This window comes from Diospyros lotus, chromosome 1, assembly GCF_014633365.1.
Source record: "Diospyros lotus cultivar Yz01 chromosome 1, ASM1463336v1, whole genome shotgun sequence".
NCBI classification, from domain to species: domain Eukaryota; kingdom Viridiplantae; phylum Streptophyta; class Magnoliopsida; order Ericales; family Ebenaceae; genus Diospyros; species Diospyros lotus.
The window spans coordinates 52,303,221-52,329,597 of NC_068338.1; the positions used below are offsets into that span (position 1 = coordinate 52,303,221).

Here is a 26,377-nt window from a genome sequence, read left to right on the forward strand (position 1 = left end):
CGAGAGGGACCATGGGTTACAATATTTTCAATTTTTTACTTTTACTGTTGTAATTGCTGCTATAGTTAGTTAGTTACTAGCCATGGGCTACCAGTTGTCTAATGCTACAGAATCTATAGTTGTTGTTCATTGTACAACAACTATAGAATCTGAGGTTTATGTGTCTCCAAGAGCCCTCACTTTTCTAATGACAAAGGTTAAAAAAATAAACCAAGGGCAATGTTCTTGTTAGTGAACATGGTTGTCGAGCAAATTTGGTTTGAATGGGTCAAATTTCCAGAAATAATGTAGAAAAAAATAAAGTTCTTTCAAATTCCACATGCAAATATATATATATATATATCAGAACCGGTTTCAATCAAAGCAGAACATGGTGCATAAATTCTCCAGAAACCTGACTACGTTTTCTGAAAATTGCACTCTCATGAGAACCGACAGCTTGTACAAAGTGCTCCACACGTTCCAAATTTACCTACAAATTAAGCAAATAAAGAGTCACAATAGAACGTAATTTGAGAAGTAAATGTATGCTGCTGCTGTGTTATGGGACAGCAAGTAGATCAGTCAGATTCAGTCAAAGTGCATCCATTTAATGGCAGAGTCCACAAACGGTTTGCTCATGGAAAGAATAAGGCTTAGGGCAGGGCTAAGTGTCCTAATATTATGTTTAAAATATTCAGCTATGTTCTGTTTTCTTTTGTCAGTTTATTTTCTCTCTTTTTCTGTTGGTTACGTCAGTTATTAGTATTTCAATTTGTCTAGATCTGCTATTCTCTAGGAAGCAGTTCCTAGTTCTAAGATGGCAGTTATTTCTTCTAAGATAGCAGTTATTCCTCAACTTTCCTGTAAGTATATATATGCAGTTCAGAGGGGAGCAAACATTTTTATGCAGTAATTTTAAAAAAAAAATTGAGTACATACTCAAGGATATCATTGGGTTCTCTTGTGATGAGCCCAAAGTTTCAAGTCAAAATAGGTCAGAAAGGGAGAAGATCACAGAAGCATTCAGCAACTTCTTTTTCTGATTATTCTGTTTCAGGACCTATAACCAGATCTAGGGCTAGGGAACATACCATGCTGTCTCGCTGAAAGTTCTCAAGATTCACAAACAAGAACCCAAAGTTAAAAAGAGGAAGTAACTCAGGGCCTTTATTCTGATTACTGTATACGGAAGGGTAAGAAAATTCATTAAAGAGCACCAAAGCGGACTCAAGTACGCACCATGTACAAGTAAAAGCCAAGACCAAAAGAACAACCCGCTTGATAGTTCACATTGACTACCAAGTCAAGCAATGATGCAAGGAATAATTCGCCTTGAAATCCCCTGCTGAATAACAAACCTTAGGGACTGGAAGGTCATGGGCTCAAGTTGTAGAAACAGTCTCTTTGCACAAAAAGGGTAAGGCTGTGTACAAAACTGAACCTCCCTTGATCCTCATAAAGAGGTGATCTCCATGCATTAGGGACACCCTTTAGGAATTTTAAGTTTTTGTTCCTACTTCAATTTAAATTCTAAATTTATTTCTTACTTTTATTTGGATTATTGATTATTGAATGCATAATTTGGATTTTTCATTTCTTGATTCTTCCTCTCTTTTCTAATTCTTCTTCTTTTTTTTTTTTTTTCCTTTTTCTTCCGTCAAACCTCCTCCCCTTATTGTTATTTCTTCTCCTTCTACTCTCCGTTTTCTCCTTCTCCTCCTCCTATACATGCTTTATCAATTTTGGTATCAGATCAAACTCCAATCTGCCACAGCCAATGCAATTCCACATAAATGCAGAACCATCTCCTTGCATACCCCACCCTGCTCACTTGCCACAAATCTTCACTAAACCAGCATGATCAAAAGGCTGAGAAAAGCTCTGCATTGACAGGCACCATTTCTTTGTTAGACACAAACATAGCAGAACATCTTCTAGCAATTTCTTGATGCCATAATTATCACCTAGCAGTCAAGCTACTGCTAGAGGATTTGATTGAATCCCATTTTCTCATCGTGGTTGAGATATTGATACCTTAATGATCTGTTTAAGAAATATCTACTGTTCCCATCTGGGATAGTTCAAGTTATAGTATCACTTCAATACTCTGGAGGAGAGTTATACTCAACTAGGGCAAATGATGGAGATCAAGAATTTTAATTTGTAAGAAAATAATTATGGGAGAAAAACCTAAGAGAAGCTTAGAAAGAGAGAAATTTATATTATCTTACAAACTAATAGATTGTACACTATATATACAAATACTAAATGGACAATGGGTCATGACATAAGCCATGACATAACCCATGACATAATGCTAATCCTAAGTGTAATATACAAACATAACAATTATCTCTATATACAACTCAACATAATTATTCAGAACTTCATAATTTTAGTTGAGAAAAGTTTTAGCAATATAGGGATTTTGGAGTATTAGGAATTTGAAGTTGTTGCTCCTACTTTATTTTGAACTCTAAGTTTAATTAGCATAAATAATTTGGAAATTTTGATTATTTCAATAAATAATTGGAATTATTCTTTCTCGATTCAAATAAATAATTTGGATTCATCTTTTTCAATTCTTCCTATCCTCTTCTACTTAATGTTTTTCTTCTTCCTACATTCATCTTGTTCTGCTGATTTATTACTAAATAAATGGTCGAAAAAGTTATGTCTGGAAGTTAAGAGAGCATAGCACAATTAAAAATACGGGGAACTATTCATACAAGAAAACAAATAATTTAGAATAATGTTCTATAGAAAATAAAAAATGAAGTTTGAGCACATGCTGTGAGACTAGATAATAAAATTGATAAGATGAAATGGCCATAAAAATTTTAGTTGATATACCTCAAATGAATTAGTCAGATAGCCACACAATTAAAAATATGGGGAACTATTCATACAAGAAAACAAATAATTTAGAACGAATGTTCTATAGAAAATAAAAAATGAAGTTTGAGCACATGCTGTCATGCCAGGACTTAACATGTGTGAGACTAGATAATAAAATTGATAAGATGAAATGGCCATAAAAATTTTAGTTGATATACCTCAAATGAATTAGTCAGATAGCCGCCCATTTTAACAAATTCCTTCTTGTAGACAACCATTATTAGATCGATGGCCCCCTATTACCAAAAGGGACACATTTAGCCAACACTACTAAATTAAAAGAATACAACAAAATTGCAGAGTAGACAAAGTAAAATCAATATTAACTAAAAATAAATAAATTTCACAAATAGCAATACCCCTATTACTCTTGTAGTAGATCAACTGGATTTAGCCAGTGTTAACAATGCGCACCTGAGATATCTCCAAAGACGGCACATGAGGTAGAAAGTCATTTCCAACAAACATACACATGAAGACAAAATCATCAATTAGGCGTTCCAAATCTGCTGTTACTGTTGGATCTGGTATTCTCAACTCATATGCTAGATAGTCCCTGAGTACCCATACATGGAGAAACTGAAACAGAGCAGTAAAGAACAAAAGTTCACCACAGTTACAAAATTAAAATAAAAATCCGTAACTTATGGTCTGAGCAAATATTCGCCAGATCTACCCTCACATAACATGCACATGGGATATATATTAATATGAGCATTAGGGTACCATCTCTCATGATAAAGGCTTTATAGGATAAGGATTAATTTGCCAAATCATCCCCAAACTTGGACAGACATATTTTCATACTACATTTATCTATAAAATTGAAAAAAATGACAGTGATGTAATATAAAACATAAGAGCATAATAATATATAAATATCCACTATTGTTATAAAATTAACATCCAATTTAATACTCTTATTTTTAAAATTACAAATTATGTTATTATAACAACGTATATACTTCTTTTATAATGTCTTATTGATCATGATAATGCTATAATTATCATTTGCGACTATAATTATATGATAAAAAGTATATTATTTATTTGATACTATTACATTATATGTTTAAAACAATAACATTATGATAACACTTCCTCCTAATTTATGTCATGTACCTAGGGTTAACCTAGTGTTTAGAATGGAACTTGGGAGAAATCGGGGGAGATAGATCAGCAAGATAGGGAGAATTAGCAAAAGGAGAGGGATAATAGACAGAATTGAGAGGGAAGAATAGAGAAATCAAAAAGGAAATTGAGAGAATTGATGAGAGGGAAGCCTGAAATTCAAATATCATTCCACACAGATTCTCTAACTACTCGAGCCTATTTATAGGCTATTCTCTCCTTTCAGTTACAATATAACTGAAAGGTACAAACAAGGGAAGCAGCAAGTACAATAACTAACTAATACATGTAATATACTATGCCTAATATACCCTTGGGGTCGTGACAATTCCCCCTTCCTTGAGAGGTTTCTTGGCCTCAAGAAACTACAACACTTGGCCACTGTTCCTCATCCAATCCCCGCTTGCTCTTCTTCTTTTCCTTCCTCTAGTCCTTCCAAATATAATAGCTGTTTTCTGCACTGGTGGCCTGGGCTAAATTTTTCTCCACAGCAGTAACACAGCCCTAACTGTCTCTTTTGTTCCACCAAAAGAGATTTGGCTGAATTAGGGTTAGTATAAACCCTAGGCTGCAGATTTCCTTGGTGCATTCCTGAGGTTGTAGTCCAAGGATTGCCTTCCAACTGCAGACAGTTTGCAGGATAAATTTTGGTTAGGAGCTGGTGCTTTCTAAAAATTGCTTCCAATGCTAATTCTAGTAGCCTAGCTTTCTCAGCAGCTTGCTTGACCATAGCAGGCTGCATCATCTTCACTGCTGGCCTCAACTCCTTTTTTAGGCCACTAATAAAGCTAGATATGAAGTAGGACTCATTCAAAGTCGGATGATAAATGATCATCAACGACTTTAATGCTTCAAATTTGACCAAATAGTCCACGACAAAGCCTTCTTGTCGCAACTTGTTGAATTCTTCGACCACGTCTGTGTCATGACCCAAGGAACATTAAAGGAGTAATATAGTAATAGACTTATGAAAATTGTTAGGAGATATTTTAGTAATTGATTTGGAGCACATGGGTGAGTTGGGATGCTGTTAGGAGTCTGATATGCTTATAAAAGGCTGCTATAAATAGATGGGATGGCTCATGCTTGAATTGATAAACAAAGATCTTAATTCTCTCTCTACAATTTTCTCTCAATCTCCCTCCAAATCTCCCTCTCTTTCTCTCATTTCCCCCTAAATCTTCTTCTCTATATTGTTCTCCCTTAATTCCCTCCCTCAATTCCTTCTAATTCCTCTTTTAACCTATCACAAACCCTAGATTTGTGACAAATGGTATCAGAGCAATTGTTCTTCAGCTATGGTTTGTGCAATTTTGATAACCGATTCAAACGATTCTCGGCGGAATTGATTGAGTAGAGCAGCTGATCGTTTTCTGGAAGCTAATCGGAGATCGGCGATTACAGAAACCGGTAATAGTCAGGCCATGCCATTCCCCTCAAACCTCACCAGTAAACATTCGACCATACTGTTATTCACCCACCCAAAAGGCTGAGATTGAGAAACAAATTTCCAACATGTTAGCCACTTCCTTTATACAACCCAGCCAAAGCTCTTTCGCATCACCCGTGTTGTTGGTTAAAAAGAAGGATGGCTCGTGGAGATTTTGTGTTGACTACCGTCAACTCAATTCTCACACCATCAAGAACAAATTCCCTATTCCCCTTATAGACGAATTGTTGGATGAGTTGGCAGGAGCAAAAATTTTCTCTAAGCTAGACCTCCGATCCAGTTATCATCAAATCCAGATGAAACCCACTGATATTCCCAAAATAGCCTTTCGAACCCACCAAGGACTATATGAATTTGTAGTCATGCCCTTCGGTCTTACTAATGCTCCTACTACCTTTCAAGCACTCATGAACCAAGTTTTTGCTCTCTACCTTCGAAAGTTTATCCTAGTGTTTTTTGACGATATACTCATCTATAGCCCAAACTTGGAACAACACCTAACCCACCTTCAAACCACATTTGAAATCCTTAGATCAAACCAGTTGTATTTCAAGCTATCTAAGTGTATTTTTCCCAGGAATGAGGTGGGATATTTGGGGCACATTATTTCAGAGGAAGGGGTTAAAACAGACCCCAGCAAGGTCACAGCAATGGTGGAGTGGCCAAGACCTAGATCTGTAAGAGAACTGAGGGGATTCTTGGGATTAACAGGCTATTATCGAAAATTTATAAGGCACTACAGGGTAATTAGCAAGCCTCTGACAGATCTATTTAAGAAAGATGGGTTTCATTGGAATCCCCAAGCAGAAGCAACCTTCCTAACTCTCAAAACAACAATGACCAAAGCACCAGTATTAGCCCTACCCGATTTCTCCAAACAATTCACAATGGAGACGGATGCTTGTGACAAAGGAATAGGGGTTGTATTGATGCAGGAGGGACGACTTATAGCCTATATCAATCAAGCTCTGGGACCTAAGCACTTGGGGTGGAGTGTGTATGAGAAGAAGCTGCTAGCAATGTTGAAGGCTGTTGAAAAATGGAGGCACTATTTAGAAGGCAACCCATTTGTGATTAAAACAAATCATGAAAGTCTCAGATTCCTGTCACAACAAAGGTTACAGTCTCAGCTACAGAAGAAAGGGGTATCCAAGCTCATGGGACTGGATTATTCCATACTCTATCGAAATGGGAAGGAGAATATAGCATCGGATGCCCTATCTAGAAGGGAAGATAAGAGACAGGGAGGGCTAATGCCACACAATCACAGCAGTGGTGCCTAAATGGATGAAAGAAGTGGTACAAAGCTACGAGAATACAAAGTGGGTGAAAGAACTCTTAACCCAATTGGCAGTACAAAACGCAAATGAGAAAGGCCACTCAATGTCCCACAGCCTCATTAGATTTCAGGGTAGACTAGTGGTGAGAGATGATAAAGGGTTGAAAGAAAAATATTGCGATCATTGCATTGCTCACCAATAGGGGGCACTCCGAGATCTGGGCTACCTACCACAAGGTCCGACAAGTGTTCTATTGGCCAAAACAAAAGCAAGAAGTCGTAGAATTTGTGTTAGCCTACGAGACATGTCAAAGATGTAAGCACGAGCAAGTGTCATACCCAGGCATGTTGTAGCCTTTGGAAGTTCCAGAACAGGCATGGGAAGGTATATCTATGGATTTTGTGGAAGGGTTACCAAAATCTGAAAGTAAAGACGTGATTCTAGTGGTGGTGGACAAACTAACAAAATTTGGGCATTTTATCAGCCTCACACACCCCTTCTCAGGCCAAGAGGTGGCTAGAATTTTCTTGGATTTAGTGGGAAAGCTACACGGGGTCCCTAAAACAATAGAATCTGACAGGGATAAAATATTCACTAGTAATTTCTAGCAAGAATTGTTCAAGAAGCTAGGAATTGGATTGCAGTTGTCTACTGCCTACCACCCTCAAATCGATGGCTAAACAGAGAGGGTCAACCAATGTTTAGAAGCATACCTAAGGTGCATGTGTTTTACAAGGCCCAAAAGTTGGAATCAGCGGCTGCCGCTAGCCTAGTGGTGGTACAACTCTTGTTTTCATAGTGCCATCAAGAGAAGTCCTTTCGAGGCTGTATTTGGATACAAACCCCCTTTACTGCCGGCTATAGCTAGCACTTCCTCTAGCTTAGCGGACATAGAGCAGTACCTACAACAAAGGAAGGATATGCTTTATGTTCTGAATAAAGAATTGGCTGGTGTTCAAAACCGGAAGAAACAAGTAGCCGACAGGAAGAGGAGTGACAGGACTTTTGAGATCAGAGACAAGGTGTTCCTTAAAGTTAGAAGGTCCTTGCAGAAAACATTCACTTCTAGTCTGACATCAAAGCTCAGTCCTAAGTACTTTGGGCCCTATATCATTGAAGCTAAAATGAGAAAGGTAGCCTACAAGCTAAGGTTACATGAAGGAATCAACATGCACCGATGTTCCACGTGTCACTTCTCAAGAAATCCCTTGACCCAAGGGCTACCAGTAGCCAACAACTACCGACAGCAGAGGATGAGCTTGAAGAGACCCTAGAGACGTGGGCCATTTAGACAAGAGGGTAGTATATTAGGGAGCAGCACCCCTAAGAGAAGTTCTAGTCCAATGGTTAGAATTACAACCAGACCATACTACATGGGAATACCTACCCGAATTGCTAACAAGATTTCCACAAGTGGTCGGCCAACTGTGAAGGATTCTTGAGGATAAGAATGTAATTGAAGGGGGGGAGAATGTCACAACCCCAGGGACTGCATTGTAATTTTCATTTGCATTTTAAATTTCAGTTGTAGAATGGGAGGGAAATAACTGATTCTGTTAGTAGGTTTATCATAACATCCTCGGGTTCATGTAAACCACGAGGAAGCGCCTATATAAGGCTGTTTAGCGGGAGGACGAGAATCAATCTTGGAATGAGAATTGAATTCTTTCCCTCTAATTTTCTCTCCAATCTCTTTTCTCACTTTCCCTCCAAAATTCTCTATCTGATCTCTCCCTCTCTTTCTCTTTTCAACTAGTTAAACCCAAGCCTCTTTCTCGAGGCTTGACACAATCTTGCTTTGTACCAATCTAGAGATCCATCAGACCTATATTTCATAGTATAGACCCATTTACAACCTACTGGATGTTTTCCTTTAAGCAATTTTATCACTTCCCAAGTTTGGTTTTTTTCCAAGGCTACCATCTCAGCTTCCATGGCATCCTTCCAATTCTTATTCCCTATAGCTTCAGAAAAACTTTTTGGAATAGGGATGGTATGTAGGCTGGTAAGAAAGACTTTATGGGTAGGAGACAGCTTAATAAAGGAAAGAAATAGGTGTAACGGATGTTTGGTACAAGTTCTTTTCCCTTTTCTTAGAGCAATAGGCCAATCAAGGTCATAGGTATCTAGCTGCAGTAGCTTCAATAGGTTTTGTAGAGCTCATATGAGTAATATCAAGAGAATTAGTTGCAGGAATAACTAGCGATGACTCTAAAAGGTAGGATTGTCAATGTTATTCCTGCTTGTAGAGACCGTAGGACATATAGGACTTGTAAAGGATGCAGGAGCTTGCATAGGACTAGATTCGGTTTTCTTCCTCCTTAAGCATACATGCATAGGCCAAGGAGTAGAAGGTGAAGCTTTCTCAGGTGTCATGTTTGTCGAGTCCTTCCATTTAGGAGATGGGTTCAAGGATAGCATATTAGGGTCAGGAAAAAAGGAGGAATCCCTATTAATCAAGGTCCAATTTTGTTCTAAAATAGTTCATGATCTGAAGTACGACTCATTTTCAACAAATGTAACATCAGCAAATACAAAATATTTCTTTGGAGGAGGATGATAGCATCGATAACCTTTTTGTGTAGATGAATATCCAATAAATACACATTTTAAGGCACGAGGATCTAGTTTCTCTCTATTGGCTGTTAGAATATAAACATAGGCCGTGCACCCAAATATCTTGGACTACCAATTACTAGTCACATGGAAGACAAGAAAATGACTCATCAATAGTTGAATAGGACTTTGAGATTCTAGGATTTTAGTTGGCAATCTGTTGATAAAAGTGACGGTGGCAATTAGGGTTGCTTCTCCCCAATAATGTTGAGGGACATTATGGTGAAAAAGAAGTGCTCGAATAATAGCTAAAAGAAGACCCATTTTTCTCTCGGCCACCCCATTTTGTTGAGGGATGTAAGGGCAAGAAGACTCATGAATAATACCTTTTTGTTGAAAGAAAGCGGATAATGTGTGATTGAAGAAATCTCTAGCATTATCAGATCTAAACTGTTTTACATTTACCCCAAATTGAGTTTTAACCATGTTGTAAAAATTGAGAAAAACATGGCTTACTTCTGACTTGGCTTTTAACAAATATAACCACACCACTCTAGTACAATCATCAACAAATAAGACAAACCATCTTACCCCAAAAATATTGGAAACACTTGATTGACCCCAAATGTCACTATGGATTAAAGAGAAGGCGAAATCAGTCATCTTATTAGAAAGAGGGAAAGAAACCCTTTTATGTTTAGCAAGTTCACAATCAGCACAATGAAAGTGACTAAAATCAAGACCTTTAGCTAAATTAGGAAACATTAATTTGAGAATAAGAAAGAAGGGATGACCCATTCTATAATGTTGTAACCACATCTTATCCTCGTTAGACTGAGCTAGGCATGACATAGGAGGAAAAGAATCCTTCTTGTCCAGCCCTACTAATTCCTTGAGGTAATAAAGCCCCTTTCTAACCCTAGCAAGCCCAACCATCCTATTCTTGCCTTGTTCCTGTATCTCACAAACATTAGAATAAAAAGATACACTGCAATTAGTATCCTCGAATAAGTTTTTGAACAGATATAAGATTAGCAAATAATTTGGGGACATGAAAGACATTCTTGAGGGTTAGGTGATCATTGAGAAGAATATCTCCTTGACAAGCAATAGTAATGAGTGAGCCATCTGCCATGTAATTTTTCTAGAGCTAGGACAAGGATTATAGGAAGTAAACAATTGTGGATGGGATGTCATGTGGTCTGAAGTCCCGAGTCTAGGATCCAACAATGTTGGTGTAAAGTTTCTGAAGCATGTAGGGAAAAAGTCGAGGAAGCAATACCTGTGAGAACAAGAGAACTACCTTTCTTTGCCTTTTTGTCTAGAGATCCCAAAAAAAATTTTAGTCTTTCAATTTCTGCCTTGTTGAGTTCAAGAGACTCTCCCCCATGCTCCAGTCCTCTTGGTTCAAGTTGCTGCTGATTGTTGGTTGTTGCTATATGTACTTGACTCCTTGATGTTCCCCCTTGGATGGCTTTCCATGGAGCTTCTAGCACTTCTCTAGGTTTTTTACAAAAGGTACACCATAAAAAATTAGTGTTCTAAAATGCATTAGGCGCTAGTCAAGTGCCAGATTGGGGCCTAGCGCCTAGGCGGATTGCTTTTTTTAAAAAAGTTTAATATAATTTTATGTTATTTTCAGATAAATCAAAGTTAAAAAGATAGATAAAACTTATATATATATATGTTTATATATCTATCTGTTAATATATATATATAAACAGATTTACAAATATATTGTGTGTATATATATATATATATATCTAGCCATCCTCACCTGATGGCAGCTCGTGAGCTCAAGTGGGAGGGCCACCAAGTGGTGATCTTCAAGTGCTACAACCAGATCGGTGGCATCTGGGTCTACAACCCCTGAGTCGAGTCCAATTTGCTCAGTCTGGACCTGAATTGGGATCTAATTCTCGACAACGCCTATCTCTCTCTCCAGACGAACCTTCCCCAACCGATCATGAGCTTCACAGACTACCCATTCTGCATGAGGACAGAGACGGACTCGTACTTCCCAAGCTACTCTTTCTCTGCCCCAGCCATCCTAGTAGCGATGAGGTATCAAGGGCATTGAGGCGGCGGCGGCCTTGGGCTAGAGAAGGGGGAGATGGCTGAGAGGTAAGTAAAAAATTAGGCGTCCTAGGTGGCTAGGCGCCGCCTAGGAGCCGCCAGCAGCCGATTTATCGGGCCGACGCCTAGGAGGCTGACTAGGCCAAATTCACGACGGCCACCTAGGCCAATTTTTAGAACACTGTAAAGAATCCCTATCCACTAGTTTCTTTTAATCCCTAGGGCCTTTGTTTTGATTATGAGTTTTTAAAGACACTAGGGCTGAACTCTCACCGGAGATAGCTTCTAGCATCACACCCCTTCTCCCTTCTTTTGCCCTTATTAAGGAGAGTACCTCATTCAAGGAAGGTAAATCCTCCTTGCTAAGAATCTGCACTCTGACCGCATCAAATTCACTGTTGAGACCAGCTAAGAAGTCATATATCCGCTCCTTCTCAACAAATCTCTTATGGAGTGTAGCATCCTCAATACATTTCATCTTCAAACATTGGTAGTGATCTAGCTCATGCCATAGAGTTTGCAACATATTTGCATACTCCGTGATGGTCTTCGAGCCTTGTTTGGTTGTTGCCACCCTTGCCTGTATTTCATAGATTTAGACTGTATCTTTAACCTTGGAATAAGTCAAGTTTATGGCCTCCAAAATATCCTTGGTTGTGGTAAAAAACATGACAGTATCACTGATCTCTGAAACCATAGAATTCTAGAGCCAGGACATTACCAAGGAATCTTCCTCGTCTCATGCTGTAAATACTGGATCACACCTTCTTTGGGCCTGTTCCTAACAAGTGGCTAAGTTTCCCCTTCTCTTTAAGAAAGATCCAGATCAGCTGTGACCACGAAAGATCCGGATCAGCTGTGACCACTTTAAGTAGTTTGTCCCGTTCAAACGATAGGCTGCCTGGAGACTTTGCAATTCTCCTCCCAAGGCCCTATTTTGAGTTCCAGCAATTGGAACTTCTAAGGTAGGGCAGGAATTGGTTGTATCGGATGCAGGTTCTTGGACGGAAGACATCTCTTGACCAAGGTTTGGATGACAAACGAAAGGTGGGAAGACTGGTAAGGATAGGCTTCGTAGATCCCAAAGAATTGTAGAACATAAACAATCCCCAAGGCTCTAATACAATGTTAAGTTTTGGAAAAAAAATAAAATAACCTTACTGTCTCACTTTTTTATTCACAAGAAAAGCTTGATTTATACAAGCTTCTTTACAAGATTAGGAAGCAACTAACTTTATGAAAGAATCCTAAGATCTATACAATTTAGGTTACAACCAAGATAGGAAACATAAACTAATCTAGAAGATACAATTTTACTTTAAGGAAACAATATATGCAGTCAATCAATCTAGGAAACATATATAATCAATCATCAATATCAGTTGTCATCTTTCCCAATACAAAAACAATACTCTTGTTGTTGTTTCTTGTTACTTAGGAAAACCCCTAATTGCTGACACATAGCCCTACCATGGAGCAACACTTGAACCATCTCAAAACCACATTCCAAGTCCTCAAATCTAATCGGTTGTTTGTAAATAAGTTTAAATGTACTTTTGCAAAGGGAAAGGTGGAGTACCTAGGGCACATTATCACTGGTGAAGGAGTGACTACAAACCCTAAGAAAGTCATTGCCATGGTAGAGTGGCCAACTCCCACAACCATTAAGGAGTTTAGGGGTTTTCTTGGGCTAACAGGCTATTATAGAAAGTTTATTACGAGCTATGGGATGATCAGCAAGCCCTTGGCAAAGCTGCTTAAGAAGAATGGGTTTGAATGGAGTGACAAGGCAAAGGCAGCCTTCAATTCTCTAAAGAGAGCTATGACCCAAGCTCCTATATTAGCCTTGTCGGATTTCACCAAACCCTTCATCCTAGAAACAGATGCATGCGACACGAGAGTGGGGGCTATGTTAGTTCAAGAAGGCAAGTCTATAGCCTTCCTTAGTCAAGCCTTAGCTCCCAAACACTTGGGGGCTAAGTATATCTATGACAAGGAGCTAATAGCAGTACTCATGGCAGTTGAGAAATTGAGGTATTATTTGGAGGGGAATCCATTTGTCATCAAGATGGATCGCGAAAGCCTTAAGTTCCTAGGGGAACAGAGGTTGCACACGTAGCCACAAAGGAAGGGAGTAACCAAGTTGCTTGGATTGGGTTACACCATCCAATACAGGAAGGGTAAGGAAAATACAGTGGTTGATGTATTGTTGAGAAGGGAGGAAATGGGGGAGTGTTAAGCAATTTCAATGGTAGTCCCAGATTGGATCAAGGAAGTGTTGAATAGCTATGAGCAAACATCATGAGCCAGGGACCTTATGACCTAGTTGGCAACTAGACCGCAGGAGCATAAGGGGTAGACATTGAAGGCAGGGTTATTGAAATACAAGGGAAGGCTGGTAATTGGGGATGACACTCAGCTCAAGAAAAGAATACTACAAGTCTTGCACGCCTCACCCATTGGGGGACACTCGGGTTTGAATGTCACTTACAATAAGGTGAGGCAGCTATTTTATTGGCTAGGGATGAAAAATAGGTGATTGCCTTTGTGTTAGAGAAATCCAAACAAGCATGGCAACAAATATCCATGGACTTTGTGGAGGGGCTCCCAAGATCTAAAGGGAAGAACAGTATCATGGTAGTGGTGGATAGGTTCACTAAATTCGATTATTTCCTAAACCTAGCCCACCCTTTTACAGCCCCTTATGTGGCTAGGTGGTTGGACTCAGTGGTGAAAGTGCATGAACTACTAGTGTCCATCACTTTAGATAGGGACAAGGCGTTCACTAGTAATTTTTGGAGGGAATTGTTCAAGTAGTTAAGGGTTGGTTTGCAAATGCACACCGCATACCACCCTGAAACAGATGGGCAAACCGAACGAGTGAATCAATGTCTAGAAGCCGATCTCACGTGCGTATGTTTCTCAAAACCTAAGAGTTGGAATAAGTGGTTATCACTTGCTTAGTGGTGCTACAATTCTAACTACCATAGTTCCCTCAAAAGGTCCCCCTTTGAGGCACTCTTTGGCTATGTAACAAGCAAATATACCTTGCCCCTTTGGTTTATTCTCTATTTATAACCTCATAAATTATAGCTTAGAAATTTTAAACAAAAAGAAAGAATACAAAAGTCATCAATTACAACTCATATACAAAAGTCATCCTTGATTGCCTCCACAGAATCTGTCATTTATAGCTGTAACAAATGTCTACTGCCTTATCCCTTTATTTTCCAGTCATGAGATTAGGAGATAAATCCAACTGTTACTTGAATTATCCTTTGAATGAATTGTGATATTTTCAACACTCCCCTTGTGAGTGGATATTCTCCATTCTCTTGCATGTAATTTCTTCAAATCTAATTGTAGAAAGACCTTTTGTAAAGACATCTACCCATTGATTATTTGAAGAGACATGGTATGGAGATAAGGCCATTGCCTAGTTTCTCTTTGATGAAATATCGATCAATCTCTATATGTTAAGTTTGATCATGCTGCACTGGGTTATGTGCTATGCTTATTGCTGACTTGTTATCACAATATAATCTCATAGGTTTTGCTCCTTTGATCTCAAATCATTGAGAATAATTCTCAGCCATAACAACTCATAAATTACACGAGACATTGCTCTTAGTTCTGCCTTAGCCCTAGATCTGGATACCACTAGTTGTTTTTTACTCCTCCAAGAAATATACAATAACATGTAATAGATCTTCTATTTATCAATGATCCGGCATAGGTAGCATCCGTACAAGTGTCACAGTTATGTTGTGACAACTACAACTCTCCTAATTCGGTGTGAATTAGAGGGAATTGCTAAAGAACTGTAGAAAGAAAGAAGAAGAGATTGGAAGAGAGAGTAAGGGAGGAGGAGAGAAAGTAGAGAGAATAGGAATCTGATTTTGATATAAATGTTCGATAGATTTACAAGAGGCTGCCATAGTTTATATAGTAGACTCGTAGGTGCTGCCACAGCAGATCACATCTCCTATAACAAATTATTTTGTCCTATTCTAGCCCCCTTTACGCCTACCAGCTGAAAAATATAAAAGTTACAATTAATAGCAGTAAAGGAAACAGCTCAAACTCCACAGCAAAATTGGCCCAAATTTCAACCTTCCTTTCATTTTGTGACAATAAGCTTCCATAGTCAATTTTTCCACTTCTTTTAAACAAAATTCGTCTCCCTAGTGTTGCTTTCAAATACTATAAGATGTTGTGGACAGCTTAGATATGTTTTTCTCTAGGATCATGCATAAATCTGCTAACAACCCCTAACGAGTAGGCAACATCAGGTGATAGGTAAATTAACCTTCTTACCAATCTTTGATATTGGCCTCTATCAACAGTACCTCCGCCTTCTTGTCCTCCCAATTTGTGATTTTACTCAATTAGAGTACTGGAAGCTCAACATCATTGCTTCCTTGTTTCTTTGAGCAAATCAAGAACATATTTCCCTTGGGAAATAAATATGCCGTATTTAAAGTAGGCAACTACAATCCCTAAAAAATATCTCAATCTTCTCAAATTTTTAATTTCAAACTCTTTAACCAGCAAAATCTTCAATTTTTTCTTTTTCAATATCATCATTCCCAATTACAATTATATCATCAACAAATACTAGGAGGATAGTGAGTTTACCTTTCTTCGAGTATTTGGTGAAAAGAGTATGATCTCCTTGGCTTTGTCGATATCCCATCCATAGTAGCTTCAATAAATCTACCAAACCATGCTCTAAGGAACTACTTTAGTCCATAGAGAGCTTTCCTCATCTTGCAGACTTTGTTTGGCCCAAATTTATCATCAAAACTTGGTGGTAATTCCATGAAGACTTTTTCTTTTAAATCTCCATGTAGGAAGGCATTTTTAACATCAAACTGTTGCAAATTCCAGTCAAAGCAAGCTGCAAGAGATAATAGAATTCTAACAATATTCGAGCAAAAGTTTCTTGATAGTCGATCTCATAGGTTTGAGTATAGCCTTTTGCAACTAAGCGAGCTTTATACTTTTCCAATGACCCATCAGCTTTGTATTTGAGCGTATAAACCCATTTACAACCTACTAACCTTTTTCCTTTTGGTTGATCAATCACCTCCCAAGTCTTGTTTTTTTCTAGGGCATTCATTTCATCCCTCATAGCAAGAGTCCAATTCTTATCTTTTAACGCTTCATGAACAATTCTTGGGATAGTTATGGAGTCAAGTTTTGGAAGAAAGCCTAAATGCTATAAAGATAACCGGTGAGAGGAAACAAATTGAGAAATAGGGGGTTGAGTACACTTACAGGTACCCTTCCTCAATGCAATAGGCCACTCAAGATCAGTAGGGTTCTAAAAGTCAGAACAACCAGTTTCCAAAGAATCATTACCCAATGTCGAGTCGAAATTGGTGAGTAGCTCTTGGTCCAAATTAGGTTGTGGTCTTCTTGAGTATACAAGTGTAGGCTCCTTATGCTTCCTTGTCTCTTGTTGATTTAGAGATTTCAACGGTGAGGCTAGCATAGGGGAGGACTAATAGCTGGTCATAGAAAGGCCATTGTCATGATCAGTGGCTATAGGCAAAGGCAAAGGCTGGTCTTGGTCAGTGGTTGTAGGCAAAGGCTAGTCTGCAGGCTGGTCTTGGTTAGTGGATGTAGGTAGTGGTTTGAACAGTAATGAAGGCTATAACAACACCAAAAAGCCTTAAGGATGGCGGTGGGAAAAATTAGGGTTCCAAGAAAAAAGGCTCTAATACCAACAAACAATAATAGCAAGCAAAGACACCTTGCCCCTTTGGTTTATTTTCTATTTATAACCTCATAAATTACAGCTTAAGAATCTTAAACAAAAAGAAATAATACAAAAGTCATCAATTACAACTCATATACAAAAGTCATCATTGATTGTCTCCGTAGAATCTGCCATTTACAACTGTAACAGCTGTTTGCTACCTTATCCCTTTATTTTCCAACCATAAGATTAGGAGATAAATCCAACCGTTACTTGAATTATCCTTTGAGTAAATTGTGATATTTCTAATAGGCTACAAACCCCCATTGATAATAGCAATGATGCACTATTCCAATTAAGGATGGCAATTGCAACCGAAACCGTGGGGAACCGAATCGAAACCGAATCAGTCAACGCAGTTAAAAACTGTTTGACTGGGTAATGGTTTGATTTGGGAAAAAACCAAATACTGTTTCAATGGGTATTGTTTGGTTATGATTTTCACTAAAACCAAACCAAAACCCGAACAGAAACTGAACCGTTGTGTGGGTAACTAAACCAAATCGAACCGAATATATAAATATATATAATATATTATATATTAGAGGGGCGGCTGCGAAACCCAACCCTAACCCCAAACCCAGCCCACTTGCAAACCCAGCCCACTTGCAAACCCACCCCACCCCACTTACAAACCCTTCTCTTCTCCTTCCTCTCTCGACCTCGCTCTCGCTCTCTCTCTCTCACCCTCGCTGCCTCTCGCTCTCTGCCTCATCTCTCTTGCTTGTTCGCTCCCGCTCGCGCTCGCCCTCGCTCTCTACCTCTCTCTTGCAGTCTCGCTTGCCCTTGCTCTCTGCCTCTATTACTCTCGCTCGCCCTCGCTCTCGGCCCCTCTTGCTCGCTCTCGCCCTCGTTCTCTGCCTCTTTCTTGCTCTCGCTCTGCCCCCTCTTACAAACAACAGCAAACCTTTCTCCCTCTCACCCTCTCCCCTTCTCTCTCGATCCGTTCTATTGCTCGCCCTCGGTCGCTGGCCCTTGCTCTTGCTCGCTGCCTATCTCGCCCTCCCTCACCCTCTCTGTAATACAAATACAGTTTTGAGAGCAATAATCGAAACACAAGAAGCGTCGACCAAGCGAGTCGGGAGTCGTGGACCTTCATTTTCTGAGCATCACACTTGAATTGCCTTCTACAATTTATCTCTGTATGCCGACAACAAGGTCTCCCCCCCCCCCCCCCCTCTCTCTCTCTCTCTCTCTCGACAACTCACAAATTAGGGTTTCTGACTTGATTTATTATTTTGGTTTGATTGATGCGCAAATGCCTAAATCTAAATCTAACTTCCATTCTATATTTTTATGTAAATCTGTAATGTTTAAGAATGTGTTTGTGTTTGCTATTTCTTTCTTTACTCCTCTGTTTTGGTTCTTTTTCCCCTTAATGCAATGAATTGGAAGGTCAAACTTTATGTTTCCTCCCTCCGTGCTTGCATCGATTTTTTTTATCAAATATTAATATATATTGTGGGTGTGTTTGTGTGTCACTTATATGTATAAATAAACTAAATTATTGCAATTTAGGAGGCATTGTCAATTTGAAGCTAAAAGCATGGGGTTAATGTTAGGATTTTCATCTAATAGTTAGATATATGTTTGCATAATGTTATCGTTGCCTCTCGGCTCTCATCATATCTTCTCAGTTGGTCGAATTTAAATTTATAGTTGCTACATATCTTCTCAGTTGAGTGCACTAATAATGTATACCAACTTGTTGCCATAATGTCAATTAATACATAGTGATAATAGCTTAGTTACACTTGTTAACTTTGTAGCTAGCTTTGATCTATGTTTGTCCCTCCTTTCTGAGTATGAGCCATCATTTTTTTTTTTTTTGGGCTTGAAATGAGCCATAATTTTTTTAGTTCAATTTGACATCCATGTGTTTGTTTATTGCTGATGTATAATTTATGATATGAAAGTAATTCATTTTTGAATTCTATCATTTTGATGATTTTTCCTATTAATAACTGTACTTTTTTTTAATGAATAACCAGCCAAATCCAGGATTGCCTTCTACCCATCATCGTAGGGTGGCTTGCTCTTTCAAGGATCAGTCACTTTTCCAAATCTTTCAAATATCGCTGACTTCCCTATGTCAACCTAAAAATGATGGTAGCATGTTTACTCTGTAATTGCAGCATTAGTTCTAGCCTTTTCTTTATAACTTCCTTTTGCGATCGTAATGTTACTTTCTCAATTCAAATGCAGCTGGAAGCAAGTTGCAAGAATCTGCACTTTCATTGTCACTCAAATGCTTATCATTTGATTTTATGGGGACATCATATGATGAAAGCTCAGATGATTTTGGCTCTATTCAGGTGCACTTTAACTTTTTCTATAGCAAATGTGGTGCTTGTTTCACTTATAGTTTTACTTAACTTCCTCGGTAAAGGTTTTGCTATTTTCTTGGTTTTGACTCTGAAACATTCTTGCTGAGCTATATAGATTCCATCTTCGTGGAGTTATCAAAAATTTGTGTTTGTTTGTTGTGGAGTTATCAAAAATTTTTATGAATGCTATTTGCAAGAGTTTGTCTTTATTTGTTGGTATGGATCAAACTAAAAAAACCATAGTTAAAATCGAAACCGAATGGTTTGGTTATGGTTTTGAATTTTTAAAACCAATGGGTTAATGGTTTGGTTTTTATTTTAGTATTTTAAGTTTGGTTTGGTTATGGTTTTGGCAAAAACCGAAACCAAACTGGACCATTGTCAACCCTAATTCCAATGTGGAGTTAGCAGTAGACCAACATTTAAGGCAGAGGCAAGAAGCCCTAAAGGTAATAAGAAAGGAATTGATAGTGGCACAGCATAGGATGAAACAAATGGCAGATCGAAAGAGAAGTGAAATAAGTTTTAAAGAAGGGGATATAGTGTACCTAAAGTAAGGAGATTCCAACAGCAACTATTCGCTGGACAACCCTCATCTAAACTAGGCCCTAAGTATTTTGGGCCCTTCCACGTGATAGCTAAGGTGGGAAAGGTTGCTTATAGGCTACAACTACCAAAAGGAGTTGGAATCCATTCAGTCTTCCAAGTGTCCCTACTCAAGAAGTCAGTAAGGCCCCATGATCCAGGCAGTTCAAACCTGCCTACCCTCGAGACAGATCTACCGGAGATGACAAAACCCTTAGCCATAATAGACAACTCCCTACCCTAGACACAAGTGCTAGTGCAGTGGACCAACCGCCATCCAGATCACACCACATGGGAATATCTACTAGAGCTGCTCAAACAATTCCCTCATGTAACCAAACTATTGCAATTTCTTGCGAACAATAAATGTTTTTAAAGGGAGGGGTATTGTCACGTTCCTAGGGATATATAGGTCTATCCATAATTTTGTTATGTTAGAATTGGGTGTACCTTAGCCGTTACAGGCTGTGCTACAGCAGGGGTACCTTCTAGAAGGACCCCATAACCACATATATATATGTAAGGGAGCCACGCTCCAAGACAATCAATGAGAATTTCTGATTTCCTCCTCTCTCCTTTACGTTATTCTCTCTCTCTCTGGTAGTCACAGCATTCCTTCCCGGAATTCTGCTACTGCCCTTGTCAATCCCTCTGATATTGACATTGGGGTCGTGATAATTTAGTATGAAGTATAATTATAATAGTATATAACAATTATATTTTGCTAGTGGGTTTGCCTTTGCACAAGATTCAATGCATGCCCTGCACAAGACCCATAAGTCACACTTGCAAGTGTTGTGCAACCAAGGCAAGCTTATGCTTTGCAAAAGCTTATTTAATGCAAGTTATGCAGACACTTTGACATGTAAATGTTTCAGATCCAATGCTAGTTGTGTAAAAACCCAAAAAAATAATAATAATGGTAATTTAATAAAAAAAAATCCTCTGGAAGAGTATGCAGAAACAGCCAATGCTTTATCCAATAGAATTAGACAGCTATTGATGGTTTCCATCTTTATAGGTCACCATTTTTATTCCTGCTCTCTTTGTTGTATCAGGACTACTTCCCCTTGATAATAGTCCATCACACAAAAGGGAGTCTACTACAAAATAATGTGTCCATAAGAGAAACAGCTAGACACTTCTTTTGTAGATAAATATACTGATAGATGTAACTCATTGTCTCTGTGTTTTCTATGGGGGAAAGGTTAGAACAGTATATGAATGTTCACAAATGTTTGACATTCAAACAGCATGTAGACAAATTTTGCAAGCTTTCTTAATTATATTCTTTGCAGTATCACGTGAACTGAATCATCTCCGTACTCAACAAGTTACAATATTTGCACCAAAAAGGCCAATTAAATTACATATAAGGCAGTGATGAGATAACACCAACCTGAAATTTCTGCCTCATTATATAGTCTTCTAGGTTCAAGCGAGACGCTTTCCCTTGCCTACTCAAGGCTTCTCTTAAACCTCTATTACCCATATGTGCCTTTCGGACATCCTTCCTCATGAAAAAAATAACTCAGAATCAAAGTCGCTCTCAGAAAACACCATTAGCTAGCAGATATAAAGAGAAGACTAACAAAATAAAATTCCTGATGTGCAGACCTCTCTTAAAATTGAGAAATGGATTTCATGTGTAGCCAGTGCAAGCATGATCAAGTCTGCATCCTAGAATGAGAACGATATAAAATAAATACAAATAACCAACTGAGTGGAATAAATTAATGAATATGCTTAAGCAGACAAAGGCTACTACCAATCCATACAAACAGTGCCTCGTGTTTGGGTCAAATCCTGGCAGATTTCTTTGTAAGCGGATATAACTCATTATCTTATGCTCCCCCTCGCCAGGCACACTGGCATCAGACAGAATGACCTGCAAGATTCCCACAATCAGGACCATTAACCAGGAAGGCAAACTAGTTCTATATGTAACAGGGAGGGTGTTATGCCTTAAGCTTCTAGTTTACCTTGATTCCTCTCCACCCTGGATCCATGTTCAACCTTAAGCGTACATAATATTGAAGAGCCAACGACAGTAATGACATGAATTCAGTTCCTGGTGTGATAACATTTGAATCCAGCTTTTTTGTATGCGCCGAAATAGTTTTCTCTTCCCATGCTGATTTACAAACTCCTCTCAGCCTCTCTAGTCTAGAGGCCTGCCTTTCAACTTTCTTTGCCTTTGAAGCAAGCTAACAGTAACAAGGGTAAAAAACATACAACCATATCATCTAATTTATCAGGATTCTGAAATCCAGAACACTTACTTCATCAGCAGCATCCTTAGCAGCTCTGAAACGTCTTGATCGTTGTTGATTCATCTTAGCACGTGGTGCAACACCATCTGTGAACAATAAGAACAATCAAAATGAGCTATAAGTAATGCAACATTCATGAAGTAAGATATTTGCAACGATATCTCTTGGAATACAATACCACAAATAGCATCATGTTCTGTTTGTGTAGTTGAGGAGAATATCAATTCCTAAATTTATCACTAGGTTGGATAGTATTAACAATCAATCAGGACCCTGGATAGCCTATAGCAAAGAAAGTATTTAAAAATCTCCAATCTCATCAGTTTTAACAAAAGTTTCTTATAAACTGATTTAGTCATTACATATAATGTTCTTTCCTTGAAATTTTTGCAGCCAGTTTAACCAAAAAGAAGTTATGTTCGGTGCAAAATATTATGATGAAAAACATGCTCTCTCTTCAAATAGGGATAAGAAAAAAGAAGGGGAAACTACAACCAAATTTTTTTAGACTGAAGCATTGAAACTTTAAACACGTTAGACACACTGGATTTTTGGCCAAAAAATTTCCCAACTGAGCTCCGTAAGACATATGCGATCCAAAAATTATTTTTCTACTCGTTCCGTCAAATTTTCACTGCAACCGGATCAATTGTTGGAAAAACAGAACAGAAATCAAACATTTTCAGAAAAGGAAAATAAATAACTATACTTTCCAACATTGATTTGTCCGGGAAAGTACTCCACTCACCAATTGCCATAAACAAGAGTTTCCGAGGTCTAATCATCGAGAAAATTCGGTCTATATACTTGAACACCGCCTTAAACACCTCCTCATAAGTTTCCGGAGCAGGCTACACGAAAACAATACCCGAAGTAAAGACCAAAACTCTACTGCAATATCGAAACTAAGATTTATGAAGGGAAAAACAAAAATAATTTTCCTCACGAATATCATTCCATTCTTTCCTTATTTCCAACCTAACCAAAAAAACGAATAATCTAGCTCCAATTCCTTTAACTCTTTTACCTGTCATCTTCTTTCCCCAAAAACCTAAGTTCCAAGCATAAAATCACGCGAATAAATTGCTAGAAGAGTACAAATTCATCGGTAGAACCAATACCAGGCCTTCAGGGTGGAAACAGGGGTGAACAATTCCGTTCATGTCAAGGTACAGATTGTCGAACTCGATGCCGTTAGGGTTCGGTAGACTTGAGTCTACGGGAACCGAAACGCCGTTGACGACGACCGGAGCTTCTTCAATGACGTCGACGGCGGCGAGCGGGCATCTGTCAAGCAGCCACCGGTAGAATGCAGGTATCCCCATTGCGTATTCGCGGTGCCTCAGCAGCTCGGAGCACAAGCATATACAGAAGAAAATGATTGTCGGCTAGGGTTTTAGCTGGAGAGGCAAGGATTTTATAGGTGCGTCTGTGCCAGAGAGGGACAAAAAGGTAAATAACTGTAGAAGTGGCGGCCTCTAATTAACCTTATCCTTCCTTTCCAACACTTTTTTTTTTTTTTTTCCTATCACGACATTAATGTAGTTTATCGGGAAAATTTCACCCCGTTTTGAGGGTCAAATATATTTTTTGATCTTTATAATTTTATAATTTTTTAATTATATTTTTAAATTATATATTTTTAAGTCAATTACACTAATTATAAATGATATGTATATTAAAATGCCTAAATTACTTTTCACGCAACCATTATCTCCTTCACAATTTTTTTAGTAGTCGATGATGAGATAGGTACATACTAATAGTTATAGTAAAAAATACAAAGGTTGTAGTTGGTCATTGTCGACGATCAATTTCAGCCGACCCTAATTCGCTTTGAGCCGCGATGAGTAAGTTCAAAGTGTTAAAAAGAAAGATACAAAGGTTTTAGACGTGAGTCAACACCAGGATTTTTACGTGGTTTAACCAGAACGATGCCTACTCCACGACCGCACTCTGATTATTTTCTCATAATAGCAGTGTCTGATTATTCTCTCTGTCTCTGTCCCTCATGATATATCTGATTCTTATTTATACTGAGGGGCCTTTACAATTTAGATAACATATAGAAATACAATAATTACATAATGAGGGACAACACAACTCTTATCGTCTACAAAAAATCAGGAATGAGATCCTCATTACGAGGGGCATGGTCTATTGTAGATAAAGTGAATAGTCCATACCTCTGATTTCTCAGTAGCTTTACCACTTATACGAACTGGAGATTTTAGGCCAACGACCTGGGCAATCAAGCGAACTGAGGGTTTTGCTGAAAGCACGTCAGACGATCATTGAGAGCTCACTGGGGGTTTCATCGGGAGCTCGCGAAATGTTTACTTTATGAGCTTCGGATTTTGGTGGTTTATGGGCTTTCTTTGACGAACTTGCCTACCCTATTCTGAGTTCCAGGTGATTGGGGCGACCCATTGGACTAAGCTTGGCCTATAAAGAGTGATGCAAGAATAGCGTATAACAATCATTAAATATATATATATACATATTTGGCCCATTTTAAGTACTTTTTGCAACTTATTTTTAATATTTTATTATTTTAACAACCATATTTGTTAATTTTTTGTAAAATGCGCTTGAAAATAGAATATGATATATATCGAGAATGTTATATTGTCTATATCAAGCAACATAACGTTTGTCCGACATAAGTAAAATGAGAAAAGAGTGTGTACTCTCCAAACACCCCCTTGCATACCCACATCAGGCAAATTTAGTACACCTGATGTGAATAAGAAAACAAATGTGTGATATGTATATGTATTATTTATTTGATACATATTTTATTCCATTTGAACTCCAATTCAATTTCTCTTGCTCAAAATTTGAATAAACTGGGACTACTACTAGGTCCATAGATGTAACTCAATTCCATCACACCATACATAAAATTCCCAAAAAAAATATTATCTTGCCATGTAGACTTATATCCCTCAATTTTTGTTACTATTTTATAACGAGATTAATTAAAACATAATTTTATTATATCAATATAAACATTGAAATCGAGACTCATTTTGATCATACTCGACTTTAGTTCAGTTAGATACCGAAACTCATTCAGATGATACCCGACTTTAATTTAGTTGAGTTAGAGAAATTTAGTTCCACATTATTATTCTTCATTAGTGTCTTTCCCTCCCTCCCTGTTTCTCTTTTCTTCCACATTCTGCACCGTCTCACATACTTCTCTGCCACGCCTGGCAATTAGGCATTATTTGTTCCAAAAGGTGAAATCGCTCACCCTGGGCAACTGGGCACTATTGCCATGTCCAAATCATGACAATGACAAACTCAAGTTTTATATTTCAAGGGACGTAGGTATGGTAATAATCAATAAATAAGTCTTATTTACTCATTTAAAGTTAAAATGATTCTTAAAATTTTACATTTTAATTTATAGAGATAAAATTTATTTGAATATTTTTTAAAATAAATTATAATCATTCATTTAAAATTAAAATAAATGTAAATATATATATATATTTAAACGATATAAACATAAAATATATTTTGAATATTTATTAAACAGGTAAATGAACCATACAATACCATCATAAAATGGAAGTGAGAGGCTCTTTGGCTTACCCTTTTTTAAGATGGCTTCTTACTTAAAACTTGTGTAAAGTTTTAAAGTTTATTAACATTTAAATTGACAATAAATTTGGATAAATATATTTTAAGTTATCATTTATATAATTACGTATTTTATTTGAAAAACTAATAACTTATCAGAACTTAACAAAAATACTAAAATAGATTACTGAATAATATAAATAAAATTCATAAAAATATTAATTTATAAAAAAATTACAAATTAATATCCAAATAAATTTTTTATCATTAGATGTTAATAAATTATATATAATTATTCAAAAAATATTAATACAATATTTTATTTTTAAATTTATATTTAATCTATCAAAATATTAAATATGTTAATACAATAGATATTAATATATATATATATATATATATATATAAAAGCAACAAACGAAAAAGCTATAGGAGGAGGCGATGGGCTAGAGGCAACGGGTTGG

At 37.7% G+C, this 26,377-nt stretch overlaps 1 protein-coding gene across 3 annotated transcripts in view; it reads right to left on the minus strand.

Annotated features, from left to right (window-relative positions):
- Positions 1–23,722, minus strand: part of LOC127809276 (5'-3' exoribonuclease 3-like) — a 57,947-nt gene extending 34,225 nt beyond the window's left edge. For 2 of the 3 annotated variants that reach the window (XM_052348049.1, XM_052348040.1), the window contains exons 1-10: positions 23,444–23,722; positions 23,071–23,173; positions 22,332–22,408; positions 22,032–22,256; positions 21,818–21,937; positions 21,667–21,729; positions 21,449–21,559; positions 3,295–3,459; positions 3,039–3,116; positions 395–472 (exon numbers count right to left, since the gene is read on the minus strand). In XM_052348049.1, coding sequence (XP_052204009.1) covers positions 395–472; positions 3,039–3,116; positions 3,295–3,459; positions 21,449–21,559; positions 21,667–21,729; positions 21,818–21,937; positions 22,032–22,256; positions 22,332–22,408; positions 23,071–23,173; positions 23,444–23,647 — 1,224 coding nt within the window. In that variant the 5' untranslated portion in view covers positions 23,648–23,722. The remainder of the gene's footprint in view (positions 1–394; positions 473–3,038; positions 3,117–3,294; positions 3,460–21,448; positions 21,560–21,666; positions 21,730–21,817; positions 21,938–22,031; positions 22,257–22,331; positions 22,409–23,070; positions 23,174–23,443) is intronic. The other variant, XM_052348044.1, reaches the window with a different exon arrangement.
- Positions 23,723–26,377: the final 2,655 nt, after the last annotated feature.